Source organism: Vigna radiata, chromosome 1 (genome assembly GCF_000741045.1).
Source record: "Vigna radiata var. radiata cultivar VC1973A chromosome 1, Vradiata_ver6, whole genome shotgun sequence".
Classification (NCBI taxonomy): domain Eukaryota; kingdom Viridiplantae; phylum Streptophyta; class Magnoliopsida; order Fabales; family Fabaceae; genus Vigna; species Vigna radiata.
In genome coordinates, this window is record NC_028351.1 from 17,937,262 (window position 1) to 17,951,246 (window position 13,985).

General features: G+C 33.2%; 1 protein-coding gene across 2 annotated transcripts; it reads left to right on the top strand.

The window, feature by feature from the left end:
* The first annotated feature begins 7,612 nt into the window (after positions 1-7,612).
* LOC106764721 (myb-related protein 2) lies at positions 7,613-10,853 on the top strand. 2 transcript variants are annotated; one of them, XM_014649075.2, is made up of 7 exons: positions 7,613-7,955; positions 8,118-8,337; positions 8,420-8,496; positions 8,935-8,992; positions 9,119-9,191; positions 9,290-9,359; positions 9,937-10,853. In XM_014649075.2, exons 2-7 carry the CDS (start codon positions 8,121-8,123, stop codon positions 10,687-10,689), a joined length of 1,248 nt encoding a protein of 415 aa, XP_014504561.1. In that variant the 5' UTR covers positions 7,613-7,955; positions 8,118-8,120; the 3' UTR covers positions 10,690-10,853. The 2 variants fall into 2 exon arrangements, with proteins under 2 accessions (XP_014504561.1, XP_014504569.1); XM_014649083.2 differs by having other exon boundaries at positions 9,940-10,853.
* The last annotated feature ends 3,132 nt before the right edge of the window (positions 10,854-13,985 follow it).

Consider the following 13,985-nt stretch of genomic DNA (forward strand, 5'->3'; position numbering starts at 1 on the left):
GGACAAGTCATAATTCTGCTGCTGTGGCTGCCTGTTGTTGTAGATGTTAGTAGCATAAGCTTGAGGCGCATCAGAGGCAGCTGATGGTTGCAAAGTAGGACAAGCNTNTGTGTAGTGATCACGAGAAGTACAAACAGCACATAGTCGTGCAANAGATGTGGATGAAGCTGTAGGTTTCTGGCTGGTTGCCAACTCTGTCACTAACTTCGCAAGGGATTCAATCTTGTTGTCCAACTTGCTTTCAATAGCAGATAAAGACTGGGNAACAACATCATGTACGCCCCTCACCACAATGACATCATTCCTGGTGCTAAACTGCTGGGAGTTGGAAGCCATCTTCTCAATCAAATGCCTGGCCTCAGCAGGTGTGGTGTCTCCAAGAGCTCCTCCACTGGCAGCACCAAGCATACCCCTATCCATGTTGTTCAAACCCTCATAGAAATACTGGATAAGGAGTTGTTCAGGTATCTGATGGTGGGGGCAGCTTGCACAGAGTGTCTTAAATCTCTCCTAATACTCATACAAGCTTTCTCCACCAAGCTGCCTAATCCCAGTGATGTCTTTCCTGATAGCTGTGGTCCGGGATGCTGGGAAAAATTTCTCCAAGAACAACCTCTTCAGATCATCCCAGCTAGTAATGGATCTAGGTGCCAAAGCNTACAACCAATCTTTAGCAACACCTTCCAGTGAATGAGGGAATGCCTTCAAGAAGATGTGCTCTTGAGGAACATCATGAGGTCTCATTGTGGAACAGACAACCAGGAATTCCTTCAAATGCTTATGTGGACTCTCACCTGCAAGGCCATGAAACTTGGGCAACAAATGGATCAGTCCAGTCTTGAGAACAAATGGAACATCCTCATCAAGATATTGGATGCACAAGCTTTCGATATCGAAATCAGGTGCAGCCATCTCCCTAAAAGTCCTCTCACGAGGTGGAGGTTATGCCATATTGTTCTCAGTGTGAAAAACAACAGAGTTAGAATCAAAATCAAGTGCAGATGCAACAGATGCAGTGGATGCAGTATGCACAGAGTTCTCAGCAGTAGGATGCACAATATCTAATGGAACAGACTCAAACTCAGACTCTAAAGACAAATTCCTAAAATGCCTAGCTAACCTATGAAAAGTCCTATCAATCTCAGGATCAAAGGATGGTATGGTTCCAGAATTTCCTCGAGTCATGCACTAAATCACAACACCCAGTAATCGTGAAACAATAGCACAAAAATTCAAAACATAGAAACAACACAAGACAACATAAATACTATCACAACACATCAAAACACAGTCACAAGACACATAACACAGACAAAAGACTCAATACTGAACCATTGGTCCCCGGCAACGGTGCCAAAATTTGATGGGTGTCGCCGCCCAATCAAATTTGACTGCATAATAAGAAATGCAGTATAGCTAAGGAGTGACCCCTAGGTCGTCTCTCAAGGACCAACTACAGTTCAGAATCAAGTCAAACACGAAGGGGGGGTTTGTGAAAGGTTTCACCATGCACGAAAATGAAATTAAAACAGTAAAAACGAAAATTCACGCTGGAACTAGGCAGCTCTGAACTTTGCTCAATGTTTTAACCATAACGTTTTTTACAGAGCTCTAAATGAGATGAGGTTTTTTTTCCTGGAAAGTAGACTCAATTATCTTTCATTTGATATATAAAACGTAGCATTTGGAGCTCTGGTNTTCCTCTCATTTGGAGCTCTTGGAGGCGAGCTAGGAGCTGTGGGAACAGTCCTTCTTCATCCNTGGGTCTTCTTCTTTCTTCCATTTCCACCATTGTTGTAAGCTTGAGCTCTCNATTCATGGAGAGCTAGTTCCATTATTGTTGGGGGATTGATGTAGCCACTAAACTCTTATGTNAATCATTTTGGTTTGAATGAATATATGCCTCTTTCATTGATTGTTAGTGTTTAATTCCTTCTCTTAATGCTTGTTGTGAAGTTGCTACCCATGACATGATTTTAGGGTTTACTTGATTTTGGAAATGTTGGGTAAATCTTGACTTAGGTTAAACACCTAAAGGAAATAATATCTAGGGATAGAACTAGGACCTTTGGTTGTCTTAAAATCTCATTTCTTAATGCGGAAATAATCGTTAGGTTTTCCAAGGGATTGGAGTCTAATGAGGAAGTCTAGGCTCTTTCTACCAAGGGATTGGGTTTGAGTAAATTAGTAGATTGACATTGACATATTAATGAAGAGGAAGTGATTTTCTATACATAAGAGTGAAGTAGGTGAAATCATACTCCCAAAAATATCATTCCATATCATTTCTAATCCTTCCATTTCCAAGTGTTTGAGTACTTAAGATCACTTTTATCATTTATGTTTTATAGTTACTTTAATTGAACCAAAACTCAATTTATGGAAGCATTCTTTAGTCTAGGTTAGTTAGTAATTATACGATTGTCTAGTGCAACGAGTCTCTTGGGAAACGATATCCGGTCTTACCGGTTTTATTACTTGAATGATTTAGTACGCTTGCCAAAGTCCCAACATCAACACAGGTAGGGTTTTCTTTTCCAACGTCTTAGTGGGCGTTCTCGTGGTGGTGGGATCGTAGAAGCTTTCCTCATTCAAAGCAAACGCAGGTTCAGTTCTGACCGAGCCTATGTGCAACTGGCGTCGCGGTGGCGAGAGAAGGGCTGAGTATCCGATGACGGCAATGTAAAAAACGACAGTCTGATTTTGGGGGTGCTGATTCTGCAATTTAGGGTTTAGGTTGTTCTTCAATTTTGGGGGTTTCTGTTATGATGATCTGATTTCTTCTATGATTTGAGATTTAGGGTTTCATTGAAACTGAAATTGGGGTCTTTCTTGTTATGTTGTTTTAATCTTGTAATTTTGGTTAAGATTGATGGCTGGGATATGGTTTTGTCTCTTAATTTGGAGTTTCCTGTTCGTTATTTGATTTTGGGTTGTTCTTTGGTCGCACGAGTGGTGGCGAGCGAGGCGCTAACGGTGGTGGCCATGGGTGTCAAGGTGGCCGACGATGACAACTCCGTTTTGGCAGACTTGGAGTGAACCTTTTGAGTCAGTAACCCAGCAATGTATTTTGGGTTGGGTTGGCAGTTTAGAGGGCACGTGATTTAAAAAAACAAAAGACTTTGACATCGGTTGTAGCCCGAATCGAAGCACAAACCTTTGACATGTTACCTCGGTTTAAACCGAGACCAAAAGTTTCCACTTTTTTACCTCGTTGGTATATGCCTCGGTTTAAAAACCGAAGCATATTGTCAAAAATAACTGGTGCCGTTTCTGTTTGCTGCACTAGTCTCTAAAAATTTTTATGGTACAAGCTTAGAGGAACTTGTTGAGATCCTAAAGGTACACGAGTGGGAGCTTCAACAGGATAGAGTGCTAAAGAAAGAGAAGAACATCGCTTTGAAAGCACAAAAACCTGTCAAAAGGACACCTACAAAAGCATTAAGTATTAAGAGTCATCAGAAGAGTCAGACTTTGAAGACTTAATGAATGAAGAGGAGAAAGATTAACCATCGTTCATCTCGAGAAAGATATTCTTGTGAAAAAGAAAGAGAGACAAACCTTCTAAAGATAGATGTATTAGATCAGTAACAATTTGATGGACAATAAAAAGGAAGGATCAATAGTCTGCTATGAGTGTAGGAAGCTAGGACATTTCAAGTCCGAATGTCCAGATCTTGAGAAGGATATCGTCTTCAAAAAAAAAAAAGGATAAAAAGAAGAGGGAATCCACTAATTAGACGAAACAATACAAAAACATCTTGAATAATTTATTTCTTTCCTTATCTTATTGTAATTAAAGAAGTAGAAGTATTCAAACTCAATTGATAAAATTCTTTATCTCTGTCTAACTAAAAAATTTATCTTTTTGGTATCACTTATTCATATTATACTACTAAAAAACTACAAATTTTTTTTAAAACACAATCCAACAATATTTTCCTGTGTTTTTCTTATTTTTTACACTTATTTTATTTTTAATTTATCTTTTATCATTTTATCCCTTTATTAACGATTCTTTTTTGTGTAATAAACTTTGACATTAATTTGAATTACTCCATAACAATATACATACTTATGAAAAACTACCAAAATTTTTTAAAACACAATCCAACAATATTTTCTTGTGTTTTCCTTATTTTTTACATTTATTCTTTCTTAATTCATCTTTTATTATTTGTGGATTCCCTCTTCTTTGTTTGTGTAATACACACTTTACCATTGATTTGAATTACTCGGTAACAATATAAGATATAATCATTATTTTAGGATGATGTTGTTTCTTATTTGTAGAAACAGAAATATAAATGCTTAGGGCAATTTTTGTTTGACAAATCGATTATATCATTTATAGATTTCTATTAGTAAATTGAGTATCTAAGCATCACGATTATCTATTACCATATTTATTTATTATATTTATAAAAATTTATCTATTAAATTAATAATTTTGTTATTAATACTATCAGTATTAATTTCTCAATATTGAAGGAAAGAAATTGAAAATTCTAATAATAATTTTAGGATTTTTTATATATATATCACATTATCATTCTATATCACCACTATAATAGGTCACATGAAACAAAATGTATTGTCTTTATTTTTTCTGTATTTTGATTATATCATGTTCCAATATTTTTCTTATACATCCTTTGTTAAACAATAAGATAAATTGTTAATCCTAATAGCCTATACATTTTATAATAGGTTTAAACTTTTTTTTGGTCCCTAAGTTTGTTCAGTTTAGTATCCGTTTTTAAAAATGTAAATCTGTGGTCCCTAAGTTATAAAAAATGTATCAAATGAGTCCTTTTTTAACTTGAAATACTATTTTTGGTTGTTTCTTAACAACTACTACATCTTTAGATTGCTCTGATTTGATTCTTAATAATAAGAACACTTTATATTGCTTTTTGTACTTTGATCATGAACATCAAAAAGGACTCATTTGATACATTTTTTATAACTTAGGAATCAAAGGTTTACATTTTTAAAAGCGGGACTAAACTGAACATCCGCTCATAACTTAAAGGACCAAAAAGAGATTTAAACCTTTATAATATTGATAAAGGAAGTTTCGTTCTGAGTTTAATTTTAAGAGAAATTGATAAGTACGTATATAATAATTTTATATTATTTAATTTCGAAACATTATGCATATTATATTTATTATATGTTAATTATAAGGCTTCTAACTATCTTAAAAATTATAACAATTATTTTTCAATAGATTAATAATGTAAAAGGTTTTTACATTTCCATTTTATATCCATTAAATTCGTAGACAGAAACATCAATTATATCTTAGTTCAATCATATAAGGAATTATCATCACTCTCTACTCAAAACCTTAAAACAATAATTAATGAATTTTTCATTTTTATATACTGTTATAGTTTTTTATTTTTATTCCACGTGAAACTTTGACTCACACTTAAATTTTCAACGTGCATTTTGTCATCACCAAACACGATTAAACTATTGTAATTCAACATTCGATTCTTTTGACATCTAAAGACACAATGCAACATTCAATTCTTTTATGAAAACTGATTATTTTGTGCACCGATTCAGAGTTTAAGGATAATTATTTGTGTAGTTTGAGAGTCTGAAATAAAAATCACATTGTACTGAGACAATTACAATGAAAAAGCAACTTAAAGTGGAGAACAACACAACCAATCAACCACTACAATATCATGAAAGTGAATTAAAACCTGAAAGTGGTTCTCCACTCATGTAACAATAAATGGAACTCAATATTTTCTACCACCTACTCTATTTTCTCTTGTCTCTCTATATTTTCTAGCTAATTAATTAGAGAGACATACAAACATTGTCTGAAAGGAATTTAAAGTTTCTGCTGAATTTTTCATTCCTGTTCTTTCCTGTGTCTTCAAAATACATTGAATATTGATTTTGATGTTTTAAAGTATATTAAAAAGATTTTTAAATTACCAAGTGTATTTTAATGTTAGGTAAAAAACAACAAAAATACCCAGATAATTTGTACTCGTTTGAGAGGACTTATCAATTTTCAGATCATATTTTAAAATATTTTTCACTTTTCTCTTTCAATAAATAGATTTAACTTGATGATATAACAAGGATAAAAAAAAAGGGCCATGAGGTAAACTAAACAAAGTATAGGATGAATAGGTTTATCAGTTCAGGAAAGTGTAAAGTTCATGTTCTAACACAGGTTTGGTAGAAACACATTTTAGTTAACACACTGAAGGTTAAAATTGATCAAAAACTTAAAAAAATCAAGAAAGGGTCAATTAAGCTATGACATCTGCCAAAGTTTGTGACTTTAAATAAATTTCAACCAGCAAGAGTGAGTTGGTTTAAAAGAATATGTGAAAGAGTGTGATCCTAGTATTAATGTGTATCTGCATGGATTCAAAGAGAAAATGCAAGTCCAACCACTTAAAGACAAGTGTTCCACTCAAGTGGTAACAAATGTCCTAAAAGATATGCAATTATAAAGGAACCAAAGTACACTCAGTAGTCACTAGTCTTTTGTCTTGTCATATGGTCCCAGCAACTTAGGATTCGTCAAGGCAAAGCCGGCAGCATGAATACTTCTACATCCTCTCTTTTTTTCTCAAGTTTATTCTCTATTGGTCACATAAGCACCAAACTTACCAGACAAGACAAAACAGAATGTGTTCTTATTCTGTTCCTTTCTTTCATAAAATAAAATCAAAGGACTTGAAGAAAAGCATCTCTCCATTATAATTCCTTTTCTTCAATATATCTTCATCATATCTATTTCATGATTTTCTCATTACCAACATCACTGTTTTCTACAGTTTCCAAGTATAGCTAATTTTACATTTTAATCTCTCTCTAGTTTATACCAAACATATTGAAAGGAAATATTTGATTAAGAAAACCTTTTTATTGGAAAATAGTATATCCTCTGACATACACAGTCAATGTATATAGAATTTTATATTTGTTTGACAAGACTTTCTCTGTTAGTATTTGTAATGAAATTTACCCTTCAATCACAAATTGTTGATTTTTAGAATAAATACTTTAAAACTCTTATCTGTCATGTTTTCTTATTGGGCCACACTAACCATATACTGAACTTAAACTCCTTTTTTTTTTCAAATAAAACAATATTCTCTGTTGATGTATTACTTTATATTAAAGAAGTCCCAAGTGATTTGGTTTCCTCAGCTACAATCTCCCATGTAGATTGAATTCAGCAAATTTTCATTGGCATTATTGAAGAAATTGCTGGATAAATTCATCTACTATAAATTGTCTCAATTACCTATGCTAGTGAAAAGGACTAAGGGGTTGGAAGCCAAGAATATTTCTTGAAAAACATAGGGGAAGAAGTGTGGTTTCTGATGCTTTCAAGGAAAAAGGAAAAGTTGATTCTATAATTCAAGTCACAGAATTCTTCTCTAAACTTTTGGAATATGATTCCTGCATTTGACAGTGGGACAAAAACAAATGCAGGTGCACACTGATATAAATTGATGGGTCAATTTTGATAGCAAATGCAACGTGTGAGGTGAGGTGTCACAGAAAGTATAATGCACACAATTCCAATGGACAAGTGCTTTCTCCAAATCAAAAGTAGAACTGAAGAGAGCCCACAAAGAAGAAAGTAAGAAGAATGACATCTCTTTTCAAGTAGCTAGGAAATATATTGGATCAAGTTCAGTTTTTGAGTTGCTTCTGTCCAAGATTCTATGCCTCACAAGGCTACTTTCCTAAGGGCATTTTCTTTATAAGGACATAATTGAGTACAACCAAGGCTTGTGAAGATCTTGTCAAGGTGAAAAAAGACATGCAAGAGCAGTTGTAGAAACTTTCATATATTTTAGTTGAAACACCAAAGAAGTGCTCTTCAAGATTACAGGACAATCATATTTCACTTTATTTATAAGGTTTAGCTGTTTGGATCCAGAAGGGGTGTTACATAACAGGTAGATATATGATTTTAAACGTAATAAAATCTTGAGGGCAACCCTCAAACAGTAAAGTTTTTGCCTTGTCAAAGTTTTAAGTTGGAGTCTAGTTGGTTGCCCTTTGAATATTTTCTTGTGCTTCTATATAGAGTAATAAGATCATATTTTTTGGCTTGAAAGATAATGTACTATCAGCAGCAGCAGCAGCAGATAGCAGCAAGAAACTTGCATGCTTTAAGGATGCACAGCCACACTGAGAGGCATATGATGATGCAAGGAGGCAATGGGGCTTGTGATTCAGGACTTGTTCTTTCAACCGATGCTAAGCCTAGACTAAAATGGACACCAGATCTTCATGAACGGTTCATAGAAGCAGTCAATCAACTTGGAGGAGCAGACAGTGAGTCAATGAAAATGATGAACAGTTTTTGAATCAGATATCTATAATTTTGAAGCTTATATTGATTCCTCTTGCTTTGCAGAAGCTACACCAAAAACAGTTTTGAAACTGATGGGGATTCCTGGACTTACTCTCTACCACTTAAAGAGTCATCTACAGGTAACATTTTTCCAATTACCAGAATAATTAAGACAATTTCTATTTAATTTTGGTGATGTTATGTGTTTCGGTATACCAATAATTTTATATCCTTCTAGGAGTCGAGATCAATTACAATTTAAATATCTTTTTCCTTCAGTTTTCTTGTAAGGATAAAATTATGACGGAGTTTCAAATCTAAAAGGATAATATCTCGGATGGAGTGATTAATCAAAACACCTAGACAATCTGCTTCTTATAATGCAGAACTTGCTCACTATCTATTTTAACTGGTGAACCAATTAGCTTTTGTAACCAAATTAAATTTCAATGACATAAAAAACTCATTCTAGTCACTGGCATTTACTTGGGAAACATAGTTGAAATTATTTGCATTACTTATCTTGTTAGTACATATGTATTTGTGTGTACTTATTAATTTCTCTTTCTCCTCGGCAGAAGTACAGAATCAGTAAAAATATGCATGGACAAACCAATACTGCCAACAATAAAATTGGTGGGAGAACTTCTCTTTTGATGTGTTTTCCATGCATTTTTAATTGAATATCATGAACTACACAGGACCTATCTTTACTAATCATATAATTTGAAAATCAATTTATCTTACCGGTATCAACTACAGAAGCAACAAGCAGAATGTCAGAAGCAAGTGGAATTCAAATGAAACATTTAAGCATAGGCCTACAGACAAACAAGTAAGAAAACTTTCAAGTTCTGTCATCAAGTTTCCAATGTTCAAAATGAATTCTCTTTAATGGGAAGCAACACTAACAGTAATAAATCCTCAATCCAGAAATTCAGAAATTAATGATGCCTTACAGATGCAAATCGAAGTACAAAGAAGACTGCATGAGCAGCTTGAGGTATAGAACATCTTTGAACTTTTAAACTTAATTTATATTGATAATCTACTAAATAAGTAAGAAAACATTTGCAATGGTTACTTCTACTTTGAATGTAAGATTTTAAGCAAAAGTAAAATATAATGCATGCATAATGAAAATGAAAATTTGTTGAAAAATTCAAATGTGAGTCTAAATCTCACGTCAGATAGAAATAAAAAAGTTGAGCAAAATATAAGGTAGAAGTCTCATAAATCCATTTCTTTAAGGTTTTGAGTTGGAATAGCTGCGAATCTCTTTTGGGGATAGACTCAGGTCTAATTATTGTGTACTTTCCTTCTCTCCTTTATATCAAAATTCATGAATTTGAACTGTAATTTTTATGTTATTTAATTTAGAATGGTAACTGTAATTTCATCAGAACCACGTTAGAAAACTTATTGAGTGAGTCTTGTATCTCTATTCGCCGGTGTCAACTTTTACTAGATGCTGAAATATTTCACAATTTTGTTTTCAGAATCCAAAAATTTTCTGTTTTCAGTACACATTGGAGTTTGCAAATTGTTTCTGTTCTGATTCTTTTTCTTCACTCTTTAAGCAGGTACAGCGACACTTGCAGCTAAGGATAGAGGCACAAGGGAAGTACCTTCAGGCAGTGTTGGAAAAGGCACAAGAAACACTAGGAAGACAAAATTTAGGTGCAGAGGGTGTTGAAGCTGCCAAAGTTCAATTATCTGAACTGGCATCAAGAGTATCCTCTCAAAGTCTTGACACTAAATTTTCAGAACTGAAAGAGCTACAGGTTCTGTGGCCTCAGCAAACACAAGATGGCCAAGCCACTGAGTGTTCAATGGGGAGTTTCTTAACCTATAGTGAGGAATCTCAAAGAGACAGAGAAACACATAATATGAGCCTGAATCTGATAGCCTTCAATGGCCCTCCATTTTCAGTTTCAAAAGATTGTGTGGAAGAGTCAATGCATTTGAAGCCTGATCTCACATTGAGTGAAGATGTGAAGCAGAATATGATGTTTCTTTCCTCATCAAGTGATGGTAAAGTAGTGAAGGGAGATTTTTTACAAGAAGGGCCTTCAAGCCTCTTATCCATGAATGTTGGAGTTCTAGAAGAGGAAAAATTTGGGAGAACAACTCTTTCAAAGGAAGAAGGGTGGAAAGTAAGAGACAGCACTGAAACTGGGAGAATGGCAGTTAAATTGAACCATGAGAAGATTTCTCCAGATTATAGACTTCCAAACTTTGAAGTGAAACTGGACCTGAATTCCCATGATGATAATGATGCTTCTTCCCACTGCCAACAATTTGATTTGAATGGTTTCAGCTGGAATTGCTAGGACTTTTAGTGTGTAAAATATGGACATGAAAGGCTAAGAATATTTCATGCTTAGTTCCTACTCCATGAGTTTTCACTTTTGGGGAGTAACTAGCAACTAGTTTTTGGCACATGCCAATTACAACCCTTTGACAATAACTGAGATGAATAGAATAATTTGCTATATTCAAAAGACTGCATTTAGAATTACCTATGTACACTACATCAAACAAAAGGCAGTAAAGAATACACTATGACCCTTTACTTGTATGATCTTATGATTGAAGAGTTCAGAGCTTATTTCCAAACTGATTTGATTAAAAAAAAGCAGTAAAAGATTATTTCTTTGTCACCAAGATTAACTTAGATGGGATTGTTGTTGGAATAAAAATAGTGACAATTAAACTTTTTGTACTTCCCGTTTTCTGATAGCAATTATTTAGTTTGATAACTTTTATCTGTCAGCAGCTTTCTTTTGTAGCCTCTTTTAGTTGTTGAATTTCATTTTCTTTTTCTCTCTTTTTAGTCTTGAATCTTGTGATTACTCCTTGATTGTTGGATGCACTTCTTAGATATTCATCCATGTTGTGTTAATCTTTGGGAGCAAAATGGATATTAGGTTGCACTAGAGTCAACTGGAAAATGTTTTACTGCAGAGGTACACGTTATGAGAAAAATTTTCTCTTATATTTCTGATAAACTTCTTGTTTTTTTTTTTTTTATCGGCAAAGTGCTGATAAACTTTTTCAAGAATTTTCACCAACAATTAAAAAATAAAAAATGTAAAAATGTAAGAGGAGATCTATAAATCTTTCAACCCAGAGAAAAAAACAAAACATAAGCTTCTATTTCAAAAATAGTCAAAACTTCTTTAAAAGGTCAACAAAAACCTATTTATGTTTAAACTATTCAACTAATGGACTTATTAAGTTCATCCAAGAAGCATCTAATTAGTTGAATAACAAATAATGCTTAAATAAAGATTCTAATTACATTAACAAAGAAACAAATATAAATTCCCAATACAAGATAAACAATTTCTATTATAGTTGTGATTTGCTTGAAAAGTACTCGGTATAATACTTGTCTTAAGTTTTTGAGATTGTGGAGTCGGGAGAAATATTTAGTTAAAGTTACAAGAAGATTAAAAGAGTGACGTTGTAAGATACTATAATTTTTTTTAAATCATTACTTTAGGGGTATATTTATTTGCATATAGAAGTTGTAGTGTTTCAATTATTTAATTAACGTTGTATTTGGGTAAGGTAATTTAAAAGGGTAATTAATTTATTTGAAGAATTTAAAGTATTTTTATATATAAATGATTTGTTTGGATAATGTAATTAAAAAGAAATTAAAATGTTGAAAATGAATAAAATAGAACAATTTTATATACTGTAAAAAAATATAAAAAAAATTGAAATTTAACTTTACTTTTACTTCAGTTAGGTCAAGATAAATTGATTTAACTAAGTCTGTTTAGGCTAAAGGCTTAATTGAGTTGGTTTAATTTGAAGGTCAAGGCAAGTTGACCTAAGTCAAACTTTAAGGCAAATGAGTTGGACTGAAGATCATGACGAGTCAACATAGGCTGCGGGTTGAGTCGATTTGCACAGACGAAGGCTGAGCTGATTTGAGGCAAGTCGAAGGTTGATCCAATTGAGTGAAGGTTGAAGGTTAAGATGATACGACATTGCATAAAGGATGAGCCAATTCGACTCGACATAAAAAAGGTGTCGAGTCGGTCGTGGTCAAGGTCAAGATGAGTCAACTAGCTTGAAGGTAAAGAAAATTAGACTTAGGTCGGGCCCAACACTGAGACAAGTCAGTTGGGTTAAAAATTAAGACGAGTAACTATAACACCCCTTCTCGGAGTGTCACAGAAAATTTTTCCAAACTACACGTTCACATTTAAAACCACACATTTATTAATATTATACAAAGAGGACGTCAAAGTTTTCAAGAATAATTATTGAATTACAAACCAAATCTTAAAGTAGTTTAAAATTACAAACCACAACGTTCTATAATTTAAAATATATATTTAAAAGTCCCGAAGAGTGTTTCCCAATGCATCCTCACACTAAATGTCTTCAGTTTTACCTGAAACATCATCTACTCCCGTATAACGACACGAGTTATACGATCATCGTAGACACACAAGTAGAGTGAGCTAACTGAATACAGAAAAACATAAGTTACAGATAAACCTACTTACACACTTTGAATGTTTAATAATATTATTAACGTAAACATACTACCTTCACGTATACTTCAGACACTACTCACTTCTCATCTGACTCTAATCACTTCTAATTTCACACGTAGCTATTGGATTTATCTCGATTTTTAAGCATTTGTTAAGTATATGCCAAAACCAGCCCCTCATATGGACCGTGGATAAGAGTTGTCCTACGCTCGCCGCATTAGATATATCTCCCTAATTCTTCAAGGGCTTACGAGTAAAAACATTGGTGAGTAACATCCATTCACCAAGCACAATACTCAGCACAAGTCAGAAACTCTTGGCGAGATATTTGTACCCTCTTGAAAGAGGAAAAGTAATAGGACTCGAATCCACCTATCGCCTTACATAGGTAAAAAGGAAATCATCTTTTTTAACTACTGAGATAAATATAAATCATCCCAATGATACGATAAGATTAGAGAATCAAAAAGGATTATCTATTAGACTCAAAGAACTCAACATTCATTAACTTAAATTAAGTCTAAAATACATTTAGAATAATGTGTTGTCTACTTTGACCTTTGCTCAATGTTTTACTCGTAATTTTTCTCTACAGTATTCCGACTGAAGAGATTCTTGTTTTGTTGGATTTTAAACTCGAAAATCTTTTCTTGGACACCAGACTCGTAAAATATTTTTATTACAATTTTAATATTTAAAATATTCATCACTCTTACTTAACCTTTTTAATTATGGTTCATTCATAGACATCAAAAAACTTTAAATTAGTAAATATGATGCAACTATCAATCATAATTTCATCATAGACAACAAAAATATTAAGTTTATATATGATATCATAATACACTTCCATTACGCTCAAATACATAAATTTCACGTCCAATATAATACATTCAACACAAAAAGTAATGGTAAGCTACCATAAAAAAATAATTTTAATATAAACGTTCTGGGAAATCAAGAAATTGAATCTGGCAAAGCCGGTTAAACATCTTCTTATCCTTCCAGATAGATGTAATAGAAAAAGGATATACACTCAATAATTCATACAAACACCATAAAGTCCATTCATCCCCAAAAATCATACAAATTAAATATATCACAAAATA

Excerpts from the sequence above, each read along its gene's own strand:
- LOC106764721 (XM_014649075.2), top strand. The coding sequence starts at position 8,121 with ATGTACTATCAGCAGCAGCAGCAGCAGATAGCAGCAAGAAACTTGCAT. Across the intron at positions 8,497-8,934 it reads ACTTAAAGAGTCATCTACAG|AAGTACAGAATCAGTAAAAA; the intron begins GTAACATTTTTC and ends TCTCCTCGGCAG. Across the intron at positions 9,360-9,936 it reads GACTGCATGAGCAGCTTGAG|CAGGTACAGCGACACTTGCA; the intron begins GTATAGAACATC and ends TCACTCTTTAAG.